General features: G+C 46.1%; 1 protein-coding gene across 17 annotated transcripts in view; it reads right to left on the minus strand.

Annotated features, from left to right (window-relative positions):
• PBRM1 (polybromo 1) overlaps positions 1 to 18,075 on the minus strand; it is a 136,092-nt gene that overhangs the window by 107,822 nt on the left and 10,195 nt on the right. For all 17 annotated transcript variants that reach the window (XM_062201045.1, XM_062201043.1, XM_062201042.1 and 14 more), the window contains one exon: positions 5,245 to 5,392. In XM_062201045.1, coding sequence (XP_062057029.1) covers positions 5,245 to 5,392 — 148 coding nt within the window. The remainder of the gene's footprint in view (positions 1 to 5,244; positions 5,393 to 18,075) is intronic.

An 18,075-nucleotide genomic window follows, 5' to 3' on the forward strand; every position in this document is an offset into this window, starting at 1 on the left:
TGGGTAAAAGATAAAAATTAATCTCTCTCCCTCTCTCTCTTGACTTTCAAATAAATAAATCTTTAAATATTGAAAAATAAAAACTCCTTATTTGGTAACTGGATGGTTCAGGTTGATAAATCAGTAAGGATACAAAAAAATTAGCAACACTGTAACAGGAAGAGCAGAATATCCAACAAATGACACTCTCACCACATTCACAGCAGTATTCACAACAGCCCAAAGCAGCCATCAAACAGACCTCAACTAAGGAATACATGAACAAAATATGATACATTCACACAATGAAATATTTCTCAGCCATAAAAAGGAACAAAGAATTAAAATGTTACAACATGGATGATCCTTGAAGACATTATATTCAGTGACAGAAGTCATCACCAAAACATTATATATTGTATGAATCAATTTATATGCAATGCCCTGAACAGACAAATCCATACAGAAAGAGTAGTTGTCACATGTTAGGAGAAGGGGCATAGGAAATTCCTACTAACTCTTTAAATCTGTAATTTAATAGGGTGCATTAAATATATCTCAAGTAAGTATATATATATATATATATATAGTATTAAGAAATCAAAACATTTCTAGAATCTTTTTGCAGAAATCTTCACTGAAATACAGTAAAGAAGACTTAGATTAACAGACTGGAACAGTTATTATCATATCACTTCTTCCCAATATGATCTATAAACTGAATGCAATTACAATAAAACTTCAATACTTACTCTGTTTCTTCATTTACAATGATTTTAAGCAAAGACAAACAACTAAGTATAGTTAAGAAAGGCAAAGTTAGAGAGAGACAAAGAGCGTGACCATGTGTACACCTGAAAATGAATGAGACAGAGAGAGATCTTTCATCCACTGGTTCACTCTTCAAATGGTTACAATGGCTGGGGCTGGGCCAGGCCGATACCAGGAGCTTGCAACTCCATTTGAGTTTTATATGTGGGTATAGCAATCCTAGGGCCATCTTCTGCTACTTTCCCATACACATTAGCAGGGAGCTGGATCAGAGCAGCCAGGACTCAAACTGGTACTTATATGGGATGCCAGCATTGCAGGTGGTGGCTTAACTCATTGTGCCACAACACCAGTCTCATAAGAAGTTTCTTTACTAGATAAAAAAAAAAAAAAAAAAAAAAAATTGGGGCCGACACTGTGGCGCAGCAGGTAAAGCAGCCGCCTGCAGTGCTGGCATCCCATATGGATGCTCCACTTCCAGTCCAGCGCTCTGCTGTGGCCTGGGAAAGCAGTGGAAGATGGCCCAAGTCCTTGGCCCCCTGCACCCACATCGGAGACCTGGCTTTGAATTGGCCCAGCTCCGGGTATTGTGGCCATTTGGGGCAGTGAACCAACGGATAGAAGACCTCGCTCTCTGCCTCTGCCTCTCTTTAACTCTGCCTTTCAACTCATTAAAAAAAAAAAAAAAAAAAAAAAAAGATGCTAGTAATGATACCTAAGTTCCATATCAAAGTGTTTGGGTTTGATGCCTGCTTCTGTATACTGACTCCAGCTTCCTACAGTGTAGACCTGGAAGCGGCGATGAGGGCTCAAGTAATTGGTTATCTGCCACATACGTGGAAAACCTGGACTGAGTTCCAGGCTTCTGGCTTTGGTCTCAGCCTAGCCCTGGCTGCTGGGAGCACTTGGGGAGTGAACCACAAGATGGTTCCCATTCTCTATCTCTGCCTTTCTGCCTCTCAAATGGATATTTTTTAAAAACGTATAAAAAAATGAATGGAATAGTTAACAAACCAGCCTGCAGAATCAGAATAAAAGGTCAGAAACAGATCCAAAGTACATGAAGGGGCCAGTGCTGTGGCACAGCAGGTAAGGCTGCTGCCTGTGGCGATGGCATCCCATATGGGTGCTAGTTTGTGTCTCGGCTGCTCCTCTTCTGATCCAGCTCTCTGCTATGGTCTGGGAAAGCAGTAGAAGATGACCCAAGTCTTTGGGTCCCTGCACCCACCAGGGAAACAGGGAAGAAGCTCCTGGCTTTCGTTCAGCACAGCTCCGGCCGTTGCAGCCATCTGGGGTAGTGAACCAGTGGACAGAAGACTTTCCCTCCCACCCACCCTCTGCCTCTGCCTCTGCCTCTCTGTAACTCTTTCAAATAAATCAATCTTAAAAAAAAAAAAAAAAAAAAAAAAGCCCATGAAAATGATGACAACACTGACACTGCAAATGACTGCAGAAAGAATGATGATAGTTATATCTGTGGGGAAAAAAGAGCTTCCCTCCTTCATAAATGACACAAAAATTAAGCTCCAGGCCGGCGCCATGGCTCACTAGGCTAATCCTCCGCCTTGCGGCGCCGGCACACCGGGTTCTAGTCCCGGTCAGGGCACCGGATTCTGTCCCGGTTGCCCCTCTTCCAGGCCAGCTCTCTGCTATGGCCAGGGAGTGCAGTGGAGGATGGCCCAAGTGCTTGGGCCCTGCACCCCATGGGAGACCAGGATAAGCACCTGGCTCCTGCCATCGGATCAGCGCGGTGCGGCGGCCATTGGAGGGTGAACTAACGGCAAAAGGAAGACCTTTCTCTCTGTCTCTCTGTCACTGTCCACTCTGCCTGTCCAAAAAAAAAAAAAAAAATTAAGCTCCACTTCACTAAAGGGTTATATGTGAAAGACAAAACTACATAACTTTTAAGAGAAGATATAAGAGAAGAATATCTTACAGTCTGAACAACAAGAATTTCTGAAAGAATACCCACAAAAGAATAAAACACAAAGTTAAAGAATGATAAATTTGACTATATTAAAAACGTCTTGGGGGCCGGCGCTGTGGTGCAGTGGGTTAACGCCCTGGCCTGAAGCGCCGGCAACCCATGTGGGCACTGGATCTAGTCCTGGCTGCGTCACTTCCGATCCATCTCTCTGCCATGGCCTGGGATAGCAGTAGAAGATGGCCCAAGTCCTTGGGCCCCTGCACCCACGTGGGAGACCCAGAAGAAGCTCCTGGCTCCTGGCTTCAGATCAGTGCAGTTCCAGCCGTTGTGGCCAATTGGGAAGTGAACCATTGGATGGAAGACTTCTCTCTCTCTCTCTCTCTGCCTCTCCTCTCTCTGTGTAACTCTGACTCTCAAGTTAAAAATAAATAAATCTTTTTTTTTTTTTTTTGACAGGCAGAGTGGACAGTGAGAGAGAGAGAGAGACAGAGAGAAAGGTCTTCCTTTTGCCATTGGTTCACCCTCCAATGGCCGCCGCAGCCAGTGTGCTGCGGCCAGCGCACCGCACTGATCCGAAAGCAGGAGCCAGGTGCTTCTCCTGGTCTCCCATGGGGTGCAGGGCCCAAACACCTGGGCCATCCTCCATTGCACTCCAGGCCACAGCAGAGAGCTGGCCTAGAAGAGAGGCAACCGGGATAGAATCCAGCACCCCTACCGGGACTAGAAACCGGGGTGCCGGCGCCATAGGCGGAGGATTAGCCTATTGAGCCGCGGCGCTGGCCAAAAATAAATAAATCTTAAAAAACAAAAAACCTCTTGGAACCCACATTAGGGCACAGTGGGTTAAGCTACTGTTTTCAACACTGGCACAGTTTTACTTTTGAGCACTGGCTCAATCCAGCTTCTTGCTAATGTGCCTGGGAAAGCAGCAACACAGATGGCCCAAGTACTTGAGTGCCTGACACCCACACAGCAGATCAAGATGAGTTCCTGGCTCCTGACGTTGGCCTGGCCCAATGTCAGCCACTACGGTCATTGGGAGTTAACTAGTAGATGGAAGATCTGTCTTGCCATCTCTCTATTTTTAAAGGTTTATTTATTTATTTGAAAGGCAGAGATATGGAGAGAAAAAGAGAGAGAGACAGAGAGAGAGAGAGAGAGAGGTCTTCCATGCACTGGTTCACTCCCCAAATAGCCACAACAACCAGGGCTGGGCCAGGCTGAAGCCAGGAGCTTCTTCCAGGTCTCCCACATGGGTGCAGGGGCCCAAGTACTTAGGCCATCTTCCACTGCTTACCCAGCACATTAGCAGGGAGCTGGATAGGAAGTGGAGCAGCCAGGACTGGCACCCAAATAGGATGCTGGCACTGCAGGCTGAAGCTTAGCCTTCATATTTCACAGCTTTGGACCCAACTCTGTTTTCCAAATAAGTAAATCTTAAAAAAAAAAAAAAAAAATTAAAAAAGAACACAAAAAATACTTCTATTCATCAAAGATCCTAAATAGTGAAAAGACAGACATATATATAATGGGAAAAGATATGTAAAACACATAATCAAGAGGGATTACTATCAGAATTATTTTAGGGGCCAGTGCTGTGGCATAACAGGTAAAGCTGCTCCCTGCAGTGCTGGCATCCCATATGGGCACCGGTTCTAGTCCCGGTTACTCCACTTTTTATCCAGCTCTCTGCTATGGTCTGGGAAAATGGTGGAAGATGGCCCACATACTTGGGCCCCTGCACCCACATGGGAAGACCCAGAGCAAGCTCCTGGTTCCTGGCTTTGGATTGGCATAGCTCCTGCCATTGTGGCCAACTGGGGAGTGAACCCGTGGCTGGAAGACCTTGCTCTCTCTGCCTCTCCTTCTCTCTCCATATAACTCTGACCCTCAAACAAATAAATAAATCTTAAAGAAAAAAAAATAACTATTTTAAAGTTCCCAGAATAAATAAAAAAAATGACAAACAGGCCGGCGCCATGGCTCAACAGGCTAATCCTCCATCTAGTGGCGCTGGCACACCGGGTTCTAGTCCCGGTCGGGGTGCCGGATTCTGTCCCGGTTGCCCCTCTTCCGGGCCAGCTCTCTGCTGTGGCCTGGGAGTGCAGTGGAGGATGGCCCAAGTGCTTGGGCCCTGCACCTGCATGGGAGACCAGGAGAAGCACCTGGCTCCTGACTTCGAATCAGCGCGGTGCGCCAGCTGCAGCACGCCGGCCACGGTGGCCATTGGAGGGTGAACCAACGGCAAAGGAAGACCTTTCTCTCTCTCTCTCTCTCTCTCACTGTCCACTCTGCCTGTCAAAAATTAAAAAATAAATAAATAAATAAATAAAATAAAATGAAGAGCAAACAGGAACGTTAAAAAAAAAAAAAGACAAACAGCCCAAGAGAAAAATGGGCAAATGATAGATGCAGACACTTACAGAATAAAAATAGCTCATAATTATATGGAAGTTCATTCTACAGTGAGAAAAATATGGACTCAAATCATAAAGAGAAACTACTAATTACCTGTTGGATTTATCAACATTAAAAAGTCAGATTTATAAACTTTGGTGCTTTCTTACCTTATAATAGGCTTTTGCATTGTTGAAAAGCAGCTGAAAGTCAGCAGTGAGCAAATTAACATCATCATACTCTTCCATTTTTAGTTTCTGTTGGATTTTCATCAAGTCAATGGGCTGAGAAACCACTTCATAGTAGTCCGGCTGATTTCTGTTATATTTTTAAAATATGGTATTAATCAAAAGCTTATGAGAAGTTGAATTTCAAACTATCTGTGGTAATGTCCAACATTCCAAGTGTGACACTACAATTAAAATACTACAATTTGCTGTCGATTCACTCCCATTATTAGAACTAAATGGAGGGGGCCAGCTCTGTGGCGCAGTGGGTTAACGCCCTGCCCTGAAGCGCTGTCATCACATATGGGCACCGATTTGAGACCGGGCTGCTCCACTTCTGATTCAGCTCTCTGCTATGGCCTGGGAAAGCAGCAGATAATCCAAGTCCTTGGGCCCCTGCACCCACGTGGGAGACCCAGAAGAAGCTCCTGGCTCCTGGCTGCAGATCGGCACAGCTCTGGCCGTTGCAGCCAATTGGGAAGTGAACCATTGGATGGAAGACATCCCTCCCTATCCCTCCCTCTCTCTCTCTCTCTGTGTGTAACTCTTTCAAATAAATAAATAAATAAACCTTTAAAAAAAAAAAAAAAAAAAGAACTAAATGAAATTAACACAACCAAGATCCATAAGTGTTCTCTTTTCAAAATACACAATAATGATATTAAAAAAAAAAACTAAACTAATATCTGCAATGGTCTTTAGTTACTTAATATTTAAGGTTTAGGACAGTGGCACTTCAACAACACCTTCTATAAAGATGACTTACCTCTCATGTTCAAAAACATCTTCTTAAATTTACAACATGATTATCTTTCTTCAGTTAGTGACCACAGAATTTTTTTTTTTTGCCAAGAACTAATAAATTTCTATTAAGTATGTTGCTTTTACATCAATACCAAAGTTACCAAAAGAGAAAGATGAGGCCTTTGGCATTAGGGAGACTACCAAAAAATGAAAGGACAGAAAATCGATCTAGCATAACCAAACTATTTCTAAAAAAGGGAATTATAAACCTAAAATTCACAGCTGTGGTTCTGTCTTGGAGAGGAGGGTCACTGAGGGGTATAAAGCAGACTTCAAAGATGACTGACAGGGGCCGGCGCTGTGGAGCAGCGGGTTAAAGCCCTGGCCTGAAGCGCTGGCATCCCACATGGGTGCCGGTTGGCCTGGGAAGGCCGCAGAAGATGGCCCAAATCCTTGGGCCTCTGCACCTGAGTGGGAGACCCAGAAAAAGCTCCCTGCTCCTGGCTTCAGATTGGGGCAGCTCCGGCCGTTGCAGCCATCTGGGGAGTGAACCAGCAGATGGAAGACCTCTCTGTCTCTACCTCTCTCTGTAACTTTGTCTTTTAAATAAAATAAATCTTAAAAAAAAAGACTGACAATCAACTTCTTTCTGGAATTTCTTTTTTTTTTTTTTTTTTTTGACAGGCAGAGTGGATAGTGAGAGAGAGACAGAGAGAAAGGTCTTCCTTTTTGCCATTGGTTCACCCTCCAATGGCCGCTGCGGCCTGTGCATCGCGCTGATCTGAAGCCAGGAGCCAGGTGCTTCTCCTGGTCTCCCATGCAGGTGCAGGGCCCAAGCACTTGGGCCATCCTCCACTGCCTTCCCGGGCCATAGCAGAGAGCTGGCCTGGAAGAGGGGCAACCGGGACAGAATCCGGCGCCCCAACCGGGACTAGATCTGGTGTGCTGGCGCCGCAAGGCGGAGGATTAGCCTGTTAAGCCACGGTGCGGGCCTGGAATTTCTTAATTATAGTAACTTCATTAATTCCCAAAATAATTTCTTGGGTTTATAGGCTCATGGATGTTTATTATTCTTCCTGCATTGTTTTCAAATGGAATTCCATGAGACAATCAATGGGTAAGAAACTCCTCAGTTCCACCCAGAAATGCAAATTATCTGATGGGAAAAACCCATTGGACCACAAGAAAACTCATCCTAACTCTGAGGAGATTGCCATTACAGTATATGCCTCTGGCTGTCTTGCTTGCCTGTTACTCCCTTGCAGCATGCTCAATAAATCTAACTGCTCATCCGATCTGACTGCTCTGGGATCAATAAATCTAACTCTGCTCACCCGATCTGGCTGCTCTGGGAATTCTTTCATCACCCACAATGCAGGCCTCATGACAACAGAATTTAGCTCCATTCTAGATTCCTAAGAGTAAGTAATTCTTTACAAACAATGTCACAATGATCAAGGCTTTCGTCTGGTATGGAATCTTAGCTGATGTGTATAGTCATTCTTTTTAGTATGTTTAATATCATAAAATACTAATTTTTATAATATATTTAAACTATTTTTTACTTTTCATTCTTACATAAAATTGTAAGACAATACATTTCTTCCGAACCATCTCTGTTACAATGTCCCATCACTCTTAATGGTTCATGTATTTGTCCTACAAACAAGGACCATCACTCAATCTTTGTAAGCAGGAAATGAACTTTTAAAACATTTCTATTTATTTTCACTTTATTTGAAAGGCAAATAAAGTGACAAAGACACAGAGAGTGATATTCCACCCACCGTTCACTCCCCAAATGCCTCCAACAGCCAGGGCTGGGCCAGGTCCAAGATGGGAACCGGGAACAACCCAGTTCTCCCACGTACATGGCAGAGACTCAAAAACTTGAGTCATCAGCTGCTGCCTGCCAGGGCACAAACGAGCAGGAATCTAGGTCTGGGTCAGAAGTGGAATAGCTGACGCTGAAACCAGGAACCTCAATGTAGGACATGGGGATCTCTAGTGCGATCTTAACCATTATGATAAATGCCAATCTGAAGAAATTAACTTTGATACAATACTACTGTGTAACCTCAGACCCCATTCATATTTTTTACAAAAATTATTTAAGAGGCAGAGAAAGGCACAGAAAGAAAGAGAAAGCTCCTGTCCACTGGTTCACTCCTTAAATGCCCTCAATGGCTGGGCTGGAGCTGAAGCCAAGAGCTGGGAACCTAATTATCTGAATCATCACTCCTGCTCCCCAGGTTGTACACTGGCAGGAAGCTAGAGTCAGGAACCAGAGCTGGGAATCAAATTTAGGTACTTTACGTGATGTACAGTTGTCCTGACCAGTAAGCTGAATTCTTTCTCCTTCCCATTCTTATTTTAGCAGTTATTTCAAAACTGTCATTAATTGTAAAAGAATCGGGGCCTGTGTTGTGGAGCAGCAGGTAAAGCCGCTGCCTGCAATGCTGGCATCCCATTTGGGCACCGATTTGAGTCCTAGCTGCTCCACTTCCAATCCAGTTCTCTGCTATGGCCTAGGCAAGAAAGCAGTAGAAGACGGCCCACGTTCTGTATCCACATTGGAGACCTGGAGGAAGCTCCTGGCTCCTGATTCAGATTGGCCCAGCTCTGGCCACTTCTGGTTCACACTTGGGGAGTGAACCAGCAGATGGAAATAAGTAAATCTTTCAAATTTCAAATAAATAAATGAATCTTTCAAAAAATGGTAAAAGAATCTAGTGCAGGATCACATTTAGTTATACTAACTTTGATCACTAGATTATGTTGGTGTCTATAGCTTCTCAATTAAGTTACACTTTCACTTAGTCATCTATTTATTTTTTATGTTTATTATTTATTTGTTTGAAAATCAGAGTTACACAGATAGAGGAGAGGCAGACAGAGAGAGACAGAGAGAGAGAGAGAGAGAGAGAGAGAGAGAGAGAGGTCTTCCATCCGATGGTTCACTTCCCATTTGGCCACAACTGCCAGAGCTGCGCCAATCTGAAGCCAGGAGCCAGGAGCTTCTTTTGGGTCTCCCACACGGGTGCAGGGGCCCAAGGACTTGTGTCATCTTCTACAGCTTTCCCAGGCCACAGCAGGGAGCTGGATAGGAAATGGAGCAGCCGGGACTTGAACCAGAGCCCATATGGGATGCCAGCGCTTCAGGCCAGGGAGTTAAGCCGCTGTGCCACGGTGCTGGCCCCTCATCTATTTACATTAATATAGACTCCTAGATCCCTATTTTACTAAGTGTGTTAAATATCAGTATGATAATTATTTTGATGCTCAAACTGCTCCAGTTTGACCAACAGGAATTCTTCAAGATGGTTTCCATGTCCTTCAGACACACTGCAAACACCTTATGAGCATTCACTTATTTCCCAGCACCGTTAGATGTTTCTGGCTCTGGCTCATCTTCTATTTCCCCTGTTGTGCCCCTGGAAACAGTCTTTTTCTCAAGGAACTCTGGTTCCTTTTAATGAGAAGTGATATTTAAAAACCAAGATCTAGGTGCTAAATGTGTTCATTTCTCTTGGATGTTGCAAATCCCAAGCTGTCTCAAAGGACAGAGATAGGGAATACACAAAATATACACTTGCTCATCTACCTACATACATTGAAAATCATGAATTCACACCAATTTTTTTGTTTTAAAGATTTACTTACTTACTGGAAAGGTAGAGGGACAGAGAAAGAGGGAGAGACAGAGCACGTGCATGTGCAAGGGAGAGATTTTCCATCTGCTGATTTCATTCCCCAAATGCCTGCAACAGCCAGGGACAGGCCAAGCCAAAGCCACAAGCCAGGAACCCAAGAACTTGGGGCATCATATGATACCTCCCAGGTACATTAGCTGGAAGCTAGGTCAGAAGCACAGGGTAGCTGGGACTTGAACCAGGAACTCTGACATGGGATATGGGATATAGGTGTCCCAAGCCAGCAGCCTAATCCACTGTAATACAACAAACATAGCCACACCAATATTAATTCCATGCCAACACCACAGGGTTCAACCCATTTTCTTTCCCTACCTACAAGTACTTAATTATAAAATTAAGTTTGAGGGGACAGAAGGACTATTCATCCCATCTGCCATTTAGAGAAAGCGTAAGAACACAAGGGTCTCCGTGGCTAACAACTAGGCACTGTCGTGGTCTAACTCTGATGTTGTTAGTGGCACCAAGGGACTTTCTCAGAGTTAGCATTAAGGTTCTGTGGACTTAATATCATAGCCCTGTCCACGTGGGTCTTTTGGGCCATCTGGGCTACAGTTCACTGCTGCTTGCTAAGGCTGGGCTTCAGCAGGCGCTCAGGCTTGGGGCAATATCTGTAGAAAACCGGGAACCCAGTGACAACTCACACCTAGACAGCACACTATCCACTGGAGCTTCTGCCACAAAGCCCCTCATAAACATTTTCAGAATTCCCACACAGATAAAAGGAAACTCAGGACCATGATGTCTCACTTTACACAACATGGTCAGAGAAGTTTCTTCATGTTTTAAATGAAATAGCTCTACTGACTTTTTCCACTTAAATAAAACACAGAGAAAAAGAAACATACAAAAGTATATGGCACTATTAGTATTTTCATAAACATTCTTCCAGACTTTTCTCTATGCACATGTACACACAAATAAAATCTAACACAAACAGCATTGTGAAGTTCAAGTCTTTCATAAGTTTTTCTTTCAGCAATAGGTTAGAGTACCCTGCCATAATACGGCCTCAGAACAGCCAAAGCACAGTTCAGGTGTTAACTAGAACACTGAATTAACAATACCAGCTCAACCCCTTCTCCCTTCTTCCCAAGGTAACAGTGCTCCAAGTTGCTGCCTGGCTACTGATGACCAAATTCTCTAGCTTCTCTACAACCGGGTTTTGGCCAATAAAAGGACATAGGTGTACTGTGTCTAGGTCATATCCTTAACATGCCTTCTTTTCTTCTTGGCTGGAAGAAAAGTGAGTCATCTCAGACCATGCAGACAAGGGTGGTACCCCAAGGGCTCAGAATAAAGAGAATAAGGAAGTCCTAAGGACTTCACAGAAAGAGGATTTTATTTACATGAGAGAAAAGATTTCATTTCAACCATTGCTAACTTGGATGTCCTAGTACAAGAAGCTTAACATACTAACCCCAATATCAGAGAGATTCATGGGGCTGGCACTTTAGCTCAACAGGTTAAGCCATTGCCTTTGATACTGGCATCCCATATAGAAGTGCTTATTCAAATCACAGCTCTTCTGTTTCTGATCCAGTTTCCTGTTATTGTGCAGCAGAAGATGGCCCAAGGGGCCCCTGTCAACCACGTAGGGGACCAGGATGGAGTTCCTGATTCTTGGCTTGGCCAAGACCTGGTTGTTGTGGCCATTTGGGGAGTGAACTTGTGAATGGAAGATCCTTCTGTAGCTCCCCACTCCCCTTTCAAATACATAAACCTTAAGAGACAAAAGGAGACAGCTTCACAAACTGTGTAGTTTTAAGCAAAACTTAGACCTCTGGGGCCGGCACTGTGGCGCAGTGGCTTAACTCCCTGGCCTGAAGCGCCGGCTTCCCATATGGGCGCTGGTTTGAGATGCAGCTGCTCCACTTCCAATCCAGCTCTCTGCTATGGACTGGGACAGCAGTAGAAGATGGCCCAAGTCCTAGGGCCCCTGCACCCGCAGCTCTGGCCTTTGCAGCCAACTGGGGAGTGAACCATCGGATGGAAGACCTCTATCTCTCTGTGTAACCCTGACTTTCAAATAAATAAATAAATCTTTAAAAGAAAACAAAAAAAACTTAGACCTCCTATAAGCAATTGAGAAAACACATGCATTCCTTAGAGGAGGGGCAGAGATGCCCTCAGGCACAGGGCTCACATTCTGGGGTCATGAGGTGACACTGTTCCAGCACCCAGGGCCTGTCTCTACCTCTCAGCACTAATCTGCTGGCAGAGAGCAGGAGCAGGGCAGGACTTCACCTATAAGGGGTGGGGTTCCATGTATTCCAGGGAGATGCTGCTCCTCTATACAGCAAATGGCTAACAGCCCAGGCTTTAAACTCAGAATGCCTTGAGTCTGAACTCTTGAGAGGCAGAGTTACAGAGAGAGGGAGAGACAGACAGGAAGATCTTCCATCCACTGGTTCACTCCCCAAATGGCGGCTACGGCCAGAGCTGGGCCGATCAGAAGTCAGGAGCCAGGAATTTCTTCTGGATCTCCCATATGGGTGTAGGGGGCCAAGCACTTGGACCATCTTCTACTGCTTTCCCAGGCCATTAGCAGGAAGCTAGATAGAAAGTAGTGCAGCCGAGACATGAACCAGGTCTCACAACCTACATGGGAGACGTGGTTGAAGCTTTTAGTTCCTGGTTTCGGCCTGGCCCAGCCCTCGACGTTGTGGCCATCCAGGGAGTGTGGCCTCCAGCAGATGGAGGATCTCTCTGTCTGTCCCTGTTTCTCTGTAACTGACTTTCAAACAAATAGATAAATCTTTAAAAAAAAAAAAATAGTCCTTCCTTTTTTTCCATAATTAACTTATAAGGTTTCCTAATTCAGGGTAGTAACACTACATCACTCCACTTCTGGTGACTTTATTCCTCAAGGTCACAGATTTGCCTCTAGCTCAACTCTTATTTTTTTTTAAAGGTTTATTTATTTGAAAGAGTTACAGAGAGAAGGAGAGATAGAGATAAATCTTCCATCCACTGGCTCACTCCCAAGATGGCTGCAATGGTGAGGGCTAAGCCAGGCTGAAGCCAACCAGTTGCTAGGAGTTTCATCCAGTCTCTCACGTGGGTGGCAGGGGCCTAAACACTTGGGCCATTCACCGCCTCTTTCCCCAGGCCATTAGCAGGAAGGTGGATGAGACGTGAAGCAGCTGGGACAAGAACCAGCACCCATACAGGATGCCCAAATCACAGGCAGCAGCTTTAACCGCTACGCCACAACACTGGCTCCTCCAGCTTGAGCTTTACCAAGGAGGTTACCCACTGTGGCATCAACAATAACAAATGGATCTATATCTTTTTGACAAATCATTGTATTAGTTTCCTACGGTTGCTGTAACAAGTAATACAAAGTTAGATCAAAACACACATATGAGGCCACGGATTAACACCCTGGCTTGAAGCGCCGGCATCCCATATGGGCACCGGTTCTGGTCCTGGTTGCTCCTCTTCCCATCCAGCTCCCTGCTATGGCCTAGGATAGCAGTAGAGGATGGCCCAAGTCCATGGGCCCCTGCACCCTCATGGGAGACTCGGAGGAAGCTCCTGGCTCCTGGCTCCGGATCGGCGCAGCTTCAGTCGTTGCAGCCATGTGGGGAGTGAACCATCGGATGGAAGACCTCTCTCTCTCTGCCTCTCCTTCTCTCTCTGTGTAACTCGACTTTCAAAAAAATCAATTTAAAAAAAATCACATATTTATATTATTTCTGAAGGTCACAAGTCCAAAATGGGTCTCACTGAACGAAAATCAAGGATATTAGCAGGGTTGAACGCCTTCTAGAAGTCCTAGAGAAGAATCTGTTTCTTGCCCTTTCCAGCCACTAGAGGTCACCAGCATTCCTCGGCTTGTCACTCCCTTTGTCCGTCTTCACAGCCAGCAGTACACTATTTTCAAATCTCTCTCTGCCTCATGGCTCTGTCTCTTTCCCATGTAAGAAGCCTCGTCAGGCGAGCATTGTGGCACACTGAGCTGAACCGCCTCTTTGATCCTTGTATTCCGGAATAATCTCTCCAACCCAATATCAGCTGACTAGCAAACTTAATTTCCCTTGCCATATAACTAACTTATTCCCAGGTTCCAGAAATTAGAACATGGAAAAATAAGGGGGTCATTTTTCTGCCCAAAACCTCATATATGTTTTAACAACAAGCAATTTCTTCAACTGCCAAGGTTTTGAAGGGAATAGAGATAATCTGTTGACAGCAAGAGAGGACAGATGCTCTCTGGTCTGGGGGGAACAAAGCGGCATATTTTAAAAGCTGATCCTTTTTTTTTTTTTTTAAACATTTTATTTATTTATTTGAAAGAATTACACAGAGAGGCAGAGCCAGAGGTGCGGGGGGGTGGTTGGGGGGGGCAGGGAGGGAGAGAGAGAGAGAGAGAGAGAGAGAGAGAGGTCTTCCACCCAATGGTTCACTCCTCAGTTGGCCGCAACGGCCAGAGCTGTGACGATCTGAAGCCAGGAGCCTCTTCCAGGTCTCCCACGTGTGTGCAGGGGCCCAAGGACTTGGGCTATCCTCTACTGCTATCCCAGGCCCTAGCAGAGAGCTGGATCAGAAGTGGAGCAGCCAGGTCTCAAACCAGTGCCCATACACAGCTGATCTTTTTTTTTTTTTTTTTTTTTTGGACAGGCAGAGTGGACAGTGAGAGAGAGATACAGAGAGAAAGGTCTTCCTTTGCTGTTGGTTCACCCTCCAATGGCTGCTGCAGCCGGCGCACCGTGCTGATCCGATGGCAGGAGCCAGGTGCTTCTCCTGGTCTCCCATGGGGTGCAGGGCCCAAGGACCTGGGCCATCCTCCACTGCACTCCCGGGCCACAGCAGAGAGCTGGCCTGGAAGAGGGGCAACCGGGACAGAATCCGGTGCCCCGACCGGGACTAGAACCTGGTGTGCCGGCGCCGCAAAGCGGAAGATTAGCCTAGGTGAGCCGCGGCGCTGGCAAGCTGATCCTTTTAATTATGACTGTGACTTCACTGCTACCTTAAAGGTCAATGAAAGGTGTTTTTTTGTTTTTGTTTTTTTTTTTGACAGGCAGAGTGGACAGTGAGAGGGAGAGACAGAGAGAAAGGTCTTCCTTTTTGCTGTTGGTTCACCCTCCAATGGCCACCGCGGTTGGTGCACTACTGGCCTGCGCACCGCGCTGATCCGATGGCAGGAGCCAGGTGCTTCTCCTGGTCTCCCATGGGGTGCAGGGCCCAAGCACTTGGGCCATCCTCCGCTGCACTCCCTGGCCACAGCAGAGAGCTGGCCTGGAAGAGGGGCAACCGGGATAGAATCCGGCGCCCCAACCGGGACTAGAACCTGGTGTGCCAGCGCTGCAAGGCGGAGGATTAGCCTAGTGAGCCGTGGCGCCGGCCTCAATGAAAGGTTTTTAAAAATATGCTTCACCAGGAAAAGAAAAACTAAACCCAAAGATAGCAGAAGGAAGGAAATAACAAGCTGAGTAGAGGTAAAATCGAGGACAGGGAGCCAGCATCATAGTATAGTGGGTAAAGCCACTGCCTGGGACACAGCATCCCTTTAGGGCACTCCAATTCTGATCCAATTCCCCCATGTGGGAGAACAGGAAGAAGCTCCTGGCTCCTGACTTCAGCCTGGTCCAGCCCTGGCCATTGTGGCCACCTGAGGAATGAACCACTCTATGGAAGATTCTCTCTCTCTCTCTCTCTCCTTTTCTCTCAAATGAATCTTTTTAAAAAGAGAGAAAAAACTGGAAAAAAAAAAAGTGAATCAAGAGTTGGTTCTTCAATGTGGGCGTCACTTACAGGTGCCAGTTCAAGTGCCAGCTGCTCCATTTGTAATCCTGCTTTCTGCTGATTCATCTGGGAACGCAGCAGAAGATGCCTGAGTGTGTGGGCCCCTGCCACCCGTGTGGGAGACCCCAATGGAATTCCAGGCTTCTGCCTTCCGCCTGGCCCTGACCTGGCTGTTGCAGCCATTTTGGGGAGGGAACCAGGAGATGGAAGATCTCACTCCCTCTCTGTACTCTTTCAAATAAATAAATCTTTTATGAAAATTGATAAATTCTTGACAAGATTAACTAACAAAAAAGGCAGACTGTAGCCAAACTGAACACATCTTTCTTTGCCTTTTCACATTCTGGTGAATGAAGATTAACTGCTAAACTCGTGACTAATCAAGAGTGTTCAGTTAGGGCTGGTGTTGTGGTATAATGGGTTAAAGTTCTGGCCTGCAGTGCTGGCATCCCATATGGGCGCCGGTTTGAGTCCCAGATGCTCTACTTCCCATTCAGCTCCCTGCAAGGTCGTTAGGCCCCTGCACTCATGTGGGAGACCTGGAAGAAGCATCTGGCTCCTGGCTTCAGATCGGTTCACCTCTGGTTACTGCAGCCATTTGGGGGAGTGAACCAGCGGATGGAAGACCTCTCTCTCTGTCTCTACCTCGCTCTGTAACTCCATCTTTCAAATAAATAAAAATAAATAAACAATGTTCAATTCAACAAAGAAATAATGCTTGGGTTGGGAGTACAGCACAGCAAGTTAGGCCACCACTTGCAATGCTGGCAACCCATACTGAAGCACCAGTTAGAGTCCAGACTACTCAGTTTCCAATCTAGCTCCCAAGAACTTGGGCCCCTGCACCCATGTGGGAGACTTGGATGTAGTTCCTGGCTCCTGACTTGCGCCTGACCCAGCCTCAGCTGTTGCAGCTATTTGGGGAGTGAACCACTGGATAGATCTCTTTCTCTGTCTCTCTGCCTTTCAAATAAATCAATCTTAAAAAAAAAAAAAAATTGCTTGCTTGAAAATTGCAGAAACTAGGCCGGCGCCGTGGCTCAACAGGCTAATCCTCCGCCTTGCGGTGCCGGCACACCGGGTTCTAGCCCCGGTTGGGGCACCGGATTCTGTCCCGGTTGCCCCTCTTCCAGGCCAGCTCTCTGCTGTGGCCAGGGAGTGCAGTGGAGGATGGCCCAAGTGTTTGGGCTCTGCACCCCATGGGAGACCAGGAGAAGCACCTGGCTCCTGCCATCGGAACAGCGCGGTGCGCCGGCTGCAGCGTGCTACCGCGGCGGCCATTGGAGGGTGAACCAACGGCAAAAGGAAGACCTTTCTCTCTGTCTCTCTCTCTCTGTCCACTCTGCCTGTCAAAAATAAAAAAAAAAAAAATTAAAAAAAAAAAAGAAAATTGCAGAAACTGGCCTTGGAAAGACAGCTTCAGTTGGGAAGCAATATGGTCCTCCCTAGTCAGGATGACTGCATAATGAAAATAACTTTTTTCCGGCGCCGTGGCTCAACAGGCTAATCCTCCGCCTAGTGGCGCCGGCACACTGGGTTCTAGTCCCGGTCGGGGTGCTGGATTCTGTCCTGGTTGCCCCTCTTCCAGGCCAGCTCTCTGCTGTGGCCAGGGAGTGCAGTGGAGGATGGCCCAATGGGAGACCATTGGATAAGAACCTGGCTCCTGCCATTGGATCAGCGCGGTGCGCCGGCTGCAGCGCACCAGCCACAGCGGCCATTGGAGGGTGAACCAATGGCAAAGGAAGACCTTTCTCTCTGTCTCTCTCTCTCTCACTGTCCACTCTGCCTGTCAAAAATAAAAAATAAATAAATAACTTTTGTGACTTCACCCAGTTATCACCTTGCCAGACACCAACATGCAGCTGGCCCTATCCTATCCTTTGTTCCACTTGTTCCCCCTTATCTTCCCTTTCTGTTCCTCTTTCTAGCTTGCAATTTAGGAAGAGCACATATAAGGCTAAAGAAGTCTGCTTTTCCCCAGGAAGTCTGGCTTTCTGAATAATCTGTAAACTTGCATCAACTTTGTCTCTCAAATGTTGGCTTACAAGTGGCGAGTAACCTGTGCTGAATTTTGACAGAAAACAAGACTCAAATAACTAAAATCAGAAATGGAAGAGGCAACACTAGACCTAATGCCACAGAAATAAAGAGGATTTTGACAGTACTACGAGGAATTATATAAGAACAAATTGGATAACCTAGAACCAATGGATGTTTCTTACAACACACAAACCATCAACACTGAGAATGAACAGAAATCTGGAATAGACCTACAACTACCTAGTAAGGAGACTAAATTAGTAATCAAAAATCTTACAACAAAGGAAAGTCTATGACCTGTGGTGTAGTAAGTTAAGCCTCCGCCTGCAGTGCTGGCATCCCATATGGGTGCGGATTCTGTTCCGGCTGCTCCACTTCCTTTTTTTTTTTTTTTTTTTAATTTGGGGCTGGCACCATGGCGCAGGTTAATCCTCCGCCTGCGGCGCCAGCATCCCATATAGGCGCCAGTCCTACTCCCAGCTGCTCCTCTTCCAATCCAGATCTCTGCTGTGGCCTGGGAAAGCAG

This window comes from Lepus europaeus, chromosome 9, assembly GCF_033115175.1.
Source record: "Lepus europaeus isolate LE1 chromosome 9, mLepTim1.pri, whole genome shotgun sequence".
NCBI lineage: Eukaryota > Metazoa > Chordata > Mammalia > Lagomorpha > Leporidae > Lepus > Lepus europaeus.